Here is a 12,013-nt window from a genome sequence, read left to right as displayed (position 1 = left end):
CAGAAAGCATAAAAACAGGTGAACTCTACACCAGCCTGGGAGCTCCCGAGGTGGATGTTTTTTACTTCCTGTTACACATTTGTATAACATTTATATCATTAATCTCTTTTCCATAAAAATGAAAATAAAGAAAAATTGGGGTGATAGGGTATGGTTTCTATTAATAGTATCAATTCTTCAAAGAATTAATCAATTTTCCCTATTAAGTATTTTTTTGACCAAGATTATAAAAGACAAAAGTTTGGTGGATTTTTAAACCTACCATTCTGAGAAAAGCCTTTGAAGCTTAACATTCTTTCAAATGAATGTATAATGTACATATTTTTACACTAAAAAGTGGCTGTCACAGTAAAAAGGAGACTATCATTGTCACAGTATGGAAAGTGGGAGATGTAAAAAACAACAATCATGATTCCATCAATTGACAAATAATCAACACCACTATTTAAATATATGTCTGATTTTCAAGATTAAGAATAATTGAGCCAGTGGGTATAAACATTTTTTATAACTCTTAGTACATACTACCAAATCCTTCCCAAGAGATTGCAGTAATTTATAATGCCACTAGCACTATATAAAAAAGACCAATATTACTAAACTTTTGCCAACTTCAGATGGTACATTATGGTCAATTCTAATTTGAATTTTTAACACCAAGGCTGAAAATGCTTCTATGTGACTGTTTACTCAATTCCTTTCTTATATGTTTTTCTCCTCTGCAGGACAGTCCAGATAATGAACATAACAAAGAAGGGTCAATATGCAAACCTTTTTCTTTATAACTATTTTGCCTGTGAAAATAACTCAGGATTTCTGCCAACATTTTAAGATGAAAACAACCGTAAGATTGCATGTCCGATCAGACCTCCTTTTCATGGAACTGAGGTGATCCACTGATTGCTATCACTTAGAAGAGGGAATAAAATTCAGTAATCACAATAGGGTAATAAGTTTTTGATGGAAAACCCCTTACTAAGGGAGTAGAATATAACAATGAAAAAAATTATTCAGGTTTCCAATCTAAGAAGGTGCAAATATTGTCTTTAAAAAAATTGTCTTAATTGACTAAGTTAATTAACCTTTTTTTTCAGATGTTAAGGGAACAAGGCAAACAAATTAGGCAAGTAAAAATTAATAGCCACCTTAAATATGCCAAGAATGAGCAGGAATACTATTTCTTAAAAGACAAAAATAAAACCTTTTTTATTAATAAGTGGCAGACACTGAGAAGGAAACCGCAAATGCTTCTGCCGCCCCTTCTAGTCCTCCCCTACCCACCCCCACCCCAGCATGGCCTTGGCGGGAACCCTTCTCTCTACACTCCCCTTAACCAGCCTTTGTTGTCATTTGTGTTCCTTAAACACCCCCAGCCTGCTCTCTTCTCCCAGCCTGGAAGGTTACTTCACCAGACCTCCTGGCTGGCTCCTCCCCAGGGGTCAGGATTCCCAGCACAAGAGTCCTTCCAGCTCCAGGGCTTCCCGACAACCGTCAATGCTGTCGCCTCCTTCCCACCCTCCACCTGGCAATGTCTATGGACACACCCTCTTTTCTTTGCGTATCACTCTTTGAAATTATTCACCTTTTTATTCAAGGTCTGGCTGCCCACCAAAATCTAACTTCCTAGGAAAAGAAACCTTGTGGTCCTGCTCACTGCTCTGCTCAGTTTTGGTAGCAGCAGCTAGTATATAACAGGTACCCAAACCTATTTCTTAAATAAATGAATAAGTCAAACTGGTGCTCCGATAGAAACAGAATTCAAGAACCACAACAAATGTTTCAATTAAAAATTCATATTTTCTAAAAACGGTAAGAATACACATCAGTGGAGAGTTAAAATTGTTTCTAAATTTTATTGAAACAAAGATTATTTTAAACATTCCAATTGTTTAAACAATTTCCAATTGTTTAGACATTGGTAGCAATGGTCTACTAATATTTTCATTGCAAAGAGATTTTGTGATATAAAGAGGTATTTATGAACCCTGGCTGGTTAGCTCAGTGGTAGAGCATCGGCCTGGCGTGCAGAAGTCTCGGGTTTGATTCCTGGCCAGGGCACACAGGAGAGGCACCCATCTGCTTCTCCACCCCTCCCCCTCTCTGTCTCTCTCTTCCCCTCCTGCAGCCAAGGTTCCATTGGAGCAAAGATGGCCCGGGAGCTGGGGATGGCTCCATGGCCTCTGCCTCAGGCGCTAGAGTGGCTCTGGTTGCAACAGAGCAACGCCCCAGATGGGCAGAGCATCACCCCCTGGTGGGCGTGCCGGGTGGATCCCGGTCAGGCACATGCAGAAGTCTGTCTGACTGCCTCCCTGTTTCCAACTTCAGAAAAATACAAAAAACAAAACAAAACAAACACACAAAAAAAGAGGTATTTATGAGAGAGTACACATGCATTAAAAACGGAATGGCATTGCCACAATGAAAACCCCACCTGCTGCTCGTGCCGTTGCTTGGCGTCCTCCATCTGCCGTAAGAACTCCTTTGACTGCTTCTCACGAAGAGACTTGGATCTAGTTAGATCTGCTTCCACTTTTTCCATCTATAAAATTAAAACATCAAATACCAAGATTTTTTAAAAAATTATATTCCAGGTTTGTATTTGTCCATTCACTAAAATAACCAATTTTAAATACCTCACCAAGCATAATGATGAATTTAAAGATATTAAGCTAATAAAAGATATATCAATTATTTTGGTATATTTTAATAGTTTAAGTCAGAAAAAAATTAATATATAATTGACTAAGTTCTAATATTGTAAAATAACATTGTAATGCAAATATAATTTTGAACATTCAAATATTTATACAATAATATTTTATTAAGGCCTTGATATGTGCTGAATAAGAGAAAATATTTGCAAGCTATATAACTGATAAGGGGCTTGTACCTAAATTATATGAAGAACTCTTACAACTCAGAATAAACGAGCAATTAAATGCAATTTTAAAATGGACAAAAGAACTAAAAAGACATTTCTAGACATACAAATGGCCAAGTAAGAATGTAAACACATGCTCAACATCACTGTCACTAGGTAATTTCAAATTAAAGCAATGACAAACCACGTTGCACCCACAAAGATGGCTACAGTCAAAAGACTGTTAACAGCCAGTGTCGGTGAGGACGTGGAGAACTCAGCACCCTCACATACTGCTGGTGGGAATAGGAAATGATACAGCCACTTTAGAAGAGTCTGGCAGTTCCTCAAAAAGTTAAACAGAGTTACCATATGAACCAGGAATTCTATTCCTAGTGAGAAAGGAAAACATACATCTACACAAAAACATATCACATGTTCATAGAAGCATTATTCATAATTGCAAAAAAGAAAAAACGTTAACCCAAATATATATCAGTTATAAATGGACAGACCGAATATAGTGTATCCATATCCATACAATTAGTCAATCATAAAAAGAAATGAAGTGGCCCTGGCTGGTTGACTCAGCGGTACAGCCTCGGTCCAGCGTGTGGAAGTCCCAGGTTCAATTCCCAGCCAGGGCACACAGGAGAAGCACCCATCTGCTTCTCCACCCTTCCCCTTCTCCTTTCCCTTTGTCTCTCCTTTCCCTTCCTGCAGCCATGGCTGGAATGGTTCAAGCAATTTGGCTCCGGGTACTGAGGATGGCTCCATGGCCTTACCTCAGGTACTGAAATAGCTCAGTTCCAAGCAAAAAGCAAAGGAGCAGCGGCCCTAGATAGGCGGAGCATCACCCCCTAGTGGGCTTGCCAGGTAGATCCTGCTCAGTGCACATGTGGGAGACTGTCTCTGCCTCGCAGCCTCTCACTTAATATAAAAAAATAAAATTAAATAAAGAAATGAAGTACTAGTACATGCTACAACATGGATGACCCTTGAAAGTATTATGCTAAGTGAAAGAAGGCAGTCTGAAAAGACCATTTATTGTATAATTCCATTTCTATTAAATTTCCAGTATAAGCAAATTCATAGAAACAGAGTAGATTAATGGATTTTGGTGAAAAGAGATTGGGGGTGTGTGACTGCTTAAGTGTATGACTTTTCTTTGGGGGTTGATCAAATCTATAATTGTGATGGTTGCACAACTCTGTGAATATATTAAAAACCATTCAATTGTACACTTACAGTGAGTGAGCTCTTGGTATGTGAATTGCACTTCTAATAAAGCTATTATAAAAAGGAAAAGTCAAAGATCACCACATTCTATGAGGACTTACATGACCCAATACCAATCACTGCTCCCAGCTCACATCTACCCTATACCTCTGTACCACCACACTCCAACACACCTGCCTCCTTCCTGGGCCTAAAACATGGCAGAAATGCTCTCGCTTTGGGCTCACCCAGATATTCACCTGGCTTCTTTCTCAAAGAATTAAAGTTTTGCTTACATGTTCCCTCTGTACTGAGCCCTCCCAACCACCCTATTTTAAATTGCAGCCCACTCTGGTCCTCCCAGTCTACCTTTCCTTGCTTTACTCTTTCTTTTTCGCCATAGGACACATCACTTTCAGGTACACTATTAAAATAACATATATAATAAAGGTGTTTTTAATGTCTGTCTCCCCCACTGGACCGTAACTCCATGACCACTCGTGTATTCTACCCATCTAACACACTGCCTAACACATAAAGAGACTCAGTAAATACTAATATAATGAAATCCTTTTAAAAAAGAAACTGTACCCAACCTGGTTTGACATTTGCTGAACTTTCAACATTCAATAGTTGAAAAGAATAGTTGCAAAGAATAGCCAGATTCTTTGCAACACATACAAAATAAATAAATACGTTGTATCTACTGGTTTCTATCACTTAGGAAATTAGATCATCTGTTACTGTCCTTGTTCTTATCAGATGTTCTTTTTATGTGACAGAAACAGATATTCCTACATATAGTAATGAAAAAGCTCTCCATATCAATAACACGAAAAGAACGCCTTTTATTCAGAGTTATGCAGTATTTCATTTGTCTTTCTACCCCTGTCTCAAATGGGGGAAATATTTTTTTCTGAGGTAACTATCAGATAATGTAACCACCATTCTATCACTGGTTACTTCATATCACTCTTCTGCTTCACTGATATGCTGAGATATTTCTTCTTCTCAGCTGTACAATACTCTTTCAGGTTACCTTTTGTTTTGGTAAGTGCTAAAATTAGATAAAAGATGAGTATGAGGGGAAATTAACTGTGAAAATGATTCCTTCACAAATTTTCATGTTACATTTGGTAAAAAAAAAAACAACAAACAAACAAAAAACACAACCATTCAAATCCATTTATTCAGCATGGTTAAACTTTAAGGTCCTAGAAGTGAAGATGTTCAGTGAAAAGTAACCAGTTCGCTGATGAGGACAATGTGCATGTCACCCCCACTACTGCTGTCTAACCACACCTTAAGAAGTCCGGGGCCCTGGTCAGTTGGCTCAGGGTAGAGCGTCAACCTTGCATGTGAAGGTCCTGGGTTTGATTCCCAGTCAGGGCACACAGAAGAAGTGACCATCAGCTTCTCCCCCCCCCTCCCTTTCTCTCTCTCTCTCTCTCTCTCTTCTCTCTCTCCCCTCCCTTCCCATAGCCATAGCTCGATTAATTCAAGAACATTGGCCCCAGGCACTGAGGATAGCACCTCTGCTTCAGGTGCTAAAAATAGTTTGGTTGTGCTGAAATAGCTCCATTCTGAGATGGGCAGAGCATCAGCTCCAGATGGTGGTTGCCTGGTGGATCCTGGTTGGGACACATACAGGAGTCTAATTCCTCTCCTCTCAATTAAATAATAATTTTTTAAAAAATAAAAGAAGTCTGGAGTATCTAGATTATGGCATTATACTTAGCACTGAAGTATTTCTTTGTAAATACCATCAATATCAACACTTATAATATTGTTATTAGCTTCCAAATTCAACAAAGTTCTAAGATTGATCCACAGGTAATCAGTATCATGGTCAAAAATAATTTTACTAATAAGTTATTACAGGAAACACAGTCAAGCCCACTTTGTTTGCATTTGTCTCTAACTCAAGATGTGTGTTTCAAGGCTTTTGCCTTTCCTTCCATGCTTCTCAGGGTCAACCTCAAGCAGGTGGCTCACTGGTTTGTCCTCAGCCATCTACAACTCCCCACACTCCAATATCCTTGGCATTTTCCAAATAAGCCATGGCTATCCTTCATCCTTCCACTAACACGAAAGCCCCTTCATGTTTCTCCTCATCCGATCAATATTCAGGGTTGACTCAAGTCTCCTCTCTTCTCTGAGGTATTCTTTAATCTCACAAACTGACAGCAATGTCTTCCTTTGCTTTATGCTCTAGGACTTAACATCTTTATTTTTCTAGGACGTTGTGGTTTTTTTCTATAGTATGGAAGAGCTTCAAATGTTTGAACTGTGTTCATTCATCTAGATCCTGAGCTCCCAAATAAAAGGAACTATGACCTAATTCTTTCTCCCGTGTCTTAATTATTATCTAATAGCCTTGGTATGCAGAATAAACATGTGTTTAATTCTTAAAGACAAATGAAAGGACTGGCAAAAACAAAAGAGGAAGAAAAGAGAAAAGATAAACAAGGAGGAAAGACATGGTTTATTCAGTACTTTTAAGGGAGAGGTTTATATGAAATTGATTTTTGGTTCTTATTTTTCTTCTTTTTGTGTGTGTGTGTGACACAGACAGAGAGAAAGACAGAGAGAGGAACAGAGAGGGTCAGACAGAAAGGGAGAGATGAGAAGCATCAATTCTTTGTTGCAGCTCCTTAGTTGTTCATAGATTGCTTTCTCATATGTGCCTTGACCGGGAGGCTACATCAGACTGAGTGATCCCTTGCTCAAGCCAGCAACCTTGTGCTTCAAGCCAGCGACCTTGGGCTTCAAGCCAGCGACCTTTGGGCTCAAGCCAGCGACCATGGGGTCATGTCTATGATCCCACGCCCAAGCTACCAACCCCATGCTCAAGCTTGTGAGCCTTGCTCAAGCCAGATGAGCCTTGCTCAAGCCAGATGAGCCTGTGCTCAGCCAGCGACCTCGGGGTTTCGAACCTGAGTCCTCTGCATCCCAGTCCGACGCTCTATCCACTGCGCCATTGCCCTGTCAGGCTTGGTTCTTATTTTTCTTCAGCACAGATTGAATATTAAAATGAATAACAAATATTTAAATATTTCCAGTATTAAATACTTAAAATAAAAATTAAGAGTCTTATATGCTCAAAGTTTGTAAACTAGAGTATTTTCTACCAAAAAATAGAATTATCTTCTATAATCAAAATAGCAAACAATTTAAAGCACATAAAAAGGCATATTTTACCTAAACATTAAGAAAATACAAAATAAATAATAACTGATCTTATAAGATAATGAAATACATGTTATTTTAGATTATACTGACTGAGAATGCAAGACCCCACTCCATCATTAATTCACAATTTAACAAACAAACAAAAAAATCAAAATCCAATTCTTCTAAAGTGCTTTGTTTGTATAGAAACACAAAGTTCTCAGTTGCCATAGATACAAAAGATTCTGCTTCATCATACATCATTCCATTCAACTTCAAGTGTTTAAAGAAAACAACACACTCCTTTACTGTGTAACTCTGGCTTCCAAAAACCTCAGAGAAAAACTTTGGTGGTCAAATTAGGCGCAGAAAAGGGCTTGGCTATAGTTCTGTGAATGGTTAGTGTTTAATGCAGTAAGAAAGTGGTATAAAACGGTGCTGAATTTTCCTTAGACGCTGCCTCAGGCATTACTTTAGCTACACGTAAAAGAAAACCCAGTTTCCACAGCTTAAACAGCACAGGCTCTTTATGTTTTCCTCATGTAACAGTATGTTCAGAAATAAGCTGCTATATTGGCAGCTCAAAGATGTCAAGGTTAAGGTCTCTGCAATTCACCCTTCCCATAATGGTTGTGAAATGGCCTCTGCAGTTCTGAAGATCTAGGAAGGAAAAGGCAAAGGGGGAAGGGGGAAGGGGAGGGGAAAAGGAAAAGGAAAGGGGAAGGGGAAGTGGAAGGGGAAGAGGAAGGGGAGAGAGAAAGGGTGCATATTAGCCCAGTCAAACACCCTTTTCAGGAGCTTTCCTGCAGGGGCCTATCAATAGCAAATTAACTATGCTGCATGCATCTCATTCACAGGAACATTAATAAAAGGTCAGCTCTATCTACAAGGTGAGAGACTGCAGTTAAAAAAAATTAAAAAGTAAATACATAAATAAAAATAAAGCTGTGTCTAATGTTGCCCTAAATAAAATCAGGGATCTTTTTTTAAAAGATTTTATTAATTTTAGAAAGGAGAGAGAGAGAGAGAGAGAGAGAGAGAAAGAGAAAGGGGGAGGAGCAGGAAGCATCAACTTCCATATGTGCCTTGACCAGGCAAGTCCAGGATTTTGAACTGGCGACCTCAGCATTCCAGGTCGACACTTTATCCGCTGCACCACCACAGGTCAAGCCAAATTAGGGATCTATTAGTAAGAAAGTATGGATGACCATTTGACCAACATCTGGAAGTCTCTGCCAAATATGGTCATAATAATTTATTGCCCTTTCTCTAGGGCAATAACTAACATTAATGTATCAATGTTATTATATTCTGAGTAATTTGACATGTCAACTCATATTATATAAGCATATAATTATATATAAATACCCAATTCAAAATATATTTTAGTACATTTTATATATATTTAGAAAAATTATAAGAAATTGTTCTTCAAATATTTTCAGATATATACAGAAATAGGTAGATAGGTAGGTAGGTAGCTAGCTAGGTAGGTAGAGAGGTAGACAGATAGGTTAGCAGACAATTACCAGTATGTGCTTTAAAGACTAAGAACTAATATCCTTAACAGGAAAAAAATCAATGAAAACAATAACTGATTATATCTATAGTTCTTTTGTGAGAGATCTTATTAACTGATATAAGATAGACAAGATGTCTGATGTCCGTCCTTTTGTTAGTGATTTATAGCAGTTTTTAACTATTCTGGATGTGAACTTGCTCACTATCTGAACTGCAAATACCTTTGCCCAGTCTGGGGTCACCTTTTCATTTTCTACTGGTCTCTTGATGAGTAGAAGTTTTACTTTTCTTTATTTTAATAAAGTTAAATTTAACACTATTATTTTTTATGCTTTTTTTTCTTTTTAGAAAATACTTGCCTATAATAGTTCCAATGACCAAAAATGTTTCTCCATTTTCTTCTGAAGGTTTTTTGTTTTACCTATCACAATATATCTACAACCCTAAAATTCATTTCATGAACAGAGTAAGATAAGGGGCAAGGTTCTTGTTTTTCCATATGGCTATCCAGTTGACAGTATTTATTAAGTGATCATTCTTCCCCTGCTGCACTACAATACTTCCTTTGACAGGAATCAGATTAATCAGAAATGTGTAAGACCATTTTGGTTTTTTCTTCTGCAACATTGGTCACCCTTGTGCCAAAACCACACTGTATCAATTACAACAGCTTAATATTAGTCTCAGTGTCTGGTAGTGAAAGTTCTCCAGTGGTGTTCTTCTCCAAGACAGCCAAAGCTATTCTTAGCCCTTTGTATTTTCATATACTTTTGGAATCAGCCTATCAGTTTCCCTTACCCCATCCCAAAAACACTGCTAACATTTTGATTTTTAAATTCTATGGATTCTATAGATTAATTTAGGGAGTAACATTTTTATAACAGTGAGTCTTCAAATCCAGACACACGATATATACCTCAATTTATTTAGGTCTTCTTTGGTTTCTCTCAATATTTTCTAGTTTCCAAAGTAGAGGCCTTATACATCTTTTGTTATATTTATTTTCTAGTAAGTGAAGCTTCCTGGTACTATGATGTCTTTTTTAAAGTTTACTTTCTATTTGCAGATTACTGATATATAGAAATAAAGATGAACCTAATGGTTAGTGACCTTGTTAAATTAATTGCAATAATATTTTAACAAGTAGACACTGAAGAAATTCATAGTTACACAATGAAGGCATTAATTGCAAATAAATGCATAACTACCTTACCTTATATGTCCTTCCTCTGTGTTCTCTTAATGACTTATTTATTCCACTAGTTATACCACCTATTATAATCATATACTTATGCATGGGTCTATCACACAAGCCACAAACATGTCTTAATCTCTAAATTCCCAGAATATACAACAACAGCTGATATAGAGCAAGTATTTATAAATTTTTGATAAATGAATGGCAGAAAATATCATGTCCGTTAAATCTTTGGCCAGTAAGTCATTAAAACAATTGAGGTATTAAAAAATAATAATGTTACTCTTTTCACAATTGATAACCATTAAAATCAGCAAAATAAAGAAAGAATGACATATTTTCCGGTCCAGTGTTCTCATAGATTTTTTTTTATGGCTTATTTTTCTTCTGTTAAAGAGATTAGTCGTTGATAAATATATTATTAGGAAAACGTTTCACTTACTACTTTATTAAGCATTTAAGGATAAAGGTTAAGATTTCTTCTAGTAATTTTGGTTTTGGGGTGCTTTTTGTTTGATTTTATTTTTTCAAAACCATATAATTGTACATATTCTTTGGATGCTGTCAATTGGAATTGATTAATTATCACAATATCAAAACATTTAAATATTATTCTGGAATTTTACCTCTCCCACCTAATCTCATGTAAAGACAAAATCCAAAATGTAAAAAGGGTAGAGAGATTTCTTCATTGCCATTACAAAGTAACTGAGAGAAATGCTTCCATTTATATTGACTCTATCACCTTAAAACTGGTCTAAAACACATATCTAAAATTACAGGAGCCAGCACTACCCTTAAAGGACCAGAGGAGAGAGGTCTCAGTGACAATGAATGGTTTGTGTGTTGATGCTCTCCTTCTTTAGGTCTGTTTGTCATTCTTCTATACTTCATGGCACAGATATAGCCAGATGGCAAGCTTCTTTTCTGGTAACTTGAGATTTTTTTCATTAATTCAATAGCAATAACAGGATGATGAACTAAACTTGTAATCTCTAAGGATGTAAACTAGCCGGTTTCAATGTGCTCAGAGCAGAGGAAACCTCACTAGTCCACAGTGCTGTTTTAGAATTTTGTTTCATGGCAAACTAGTGGGTTTTCCAAGTATAAAGTTAATATCACATGGTTAACAATGATAAAGAAGGAATAAAATTTAAAGCCAGATATTTAGCAGCAAATACCATTTAATGAGCGTTGAGTTTTCAAGAGGAGAAAAATGAAGTAAAAAAGTGAGTTAGCTAGTGGAAGCCCCAGGAGAGACTGGTTAGCTGACATCCATGCAGTCAGTTTACAAGATTAAAAAGTTTTGCTTTAGAGTTGCTGCCAATACTTAAAAAAAAAAAAAAAGGCTGTATTTTTCAGTCATTTATTTGCTTCACAGAGAAAAGGTAAATATAGAACACTATTCCTTTAAAACATGATTACATATGTACAGAAATAATTTAAACAGAGTATTAAATCTTCACAATTAAAAAATGTAAATTTTACACAACTAATTGCTGACAGCTAACATTTACAGTGGATTCCAGCACTGGAGTAAAAATTCGATTATTGAAACAGTCTTAAATGAGGTAAAAAGTTCTTCAAAGTGAAAGTAACAGTGTGAAGCATTTTTTTAAGTTTAAGTCTGTTCCATTTTCTCTCATGGGCCTCATTTTTGAAACAGCAATTCACTTTTGAAAACAAACTGAAAGCTTTTTTTTTATTCAAATCCCACTGTCTGCTGTCTGCAGCAGTTTCCAAATGGAAAAGATGCCCTAAGCTCTGCTGGCTTTTACACAAAAGATTTTAGTAAGAAGAGAAAACAGCAGTTCAAAACAACAACAGAAAATGAAGACTGTTAGGAATATAGACTACAGAAAAATCTGAAAGCATTATGATTCTTTAAATAATGAGCTTCTCATTTTTTCTTTTAAAATGTTAAGTTATGTCACAGTCACACTTTTTAATCAACAAATAATCTAAAATAAAGTTCTTCTAATGTTTCTATATGTTTTTAAATTCAATGTTAGCTAGCATTTGCCCTATAAGAATAATTTGGTTGG

The 12,013-nt window shown here is 36.5% G+C and overlaps 1 protein-coding gene across 4 annotated transcripts in view; it reads right to left on the bottom strand.

Moving 5' to 3' along the window:
* Positions 1-12,013, bottom strand: part of CEP112 (centrosomal protein 112) — a 471,596-nt gene that overhangs the window by 235,898 nt on the left and 223,685 nt on the right. For all 4 annotated transcript variants that reach the window (XM_066235884.1, XM_066235886.1, XM_066235887.1 and 1 more), the window contains exon 19: positions 2,432-2,539. In XM_066235884.1, the coding sequence (XP_066091981.1) occupies positions 2,432-2,539 (108 nt within the window). The remainder of the gene's footprint in view (positions 1-2,431; positions 2,540-12,013) is intronic.

Source organism: Saccopteryx bilineata, chromosome 6 (genome assembly GCF_036850765.1).
Source record: "Saccopteryx bilineata isolate mSacBil1 chromosome 6, mSacBil1_pri_phased_curated, whole genome shotgun sequence".
NCBI classification, from domain to species: domain Eukaryota; kingdom Metazoa; phylum Chordata; class Mammalia; order Chiroptera; family Emballonuridae; genus Saccopteryx; species Saccopteryx bilineata.
This window is presented reverse-complemented; position numbering and strand designations above follow the sequence as displayed.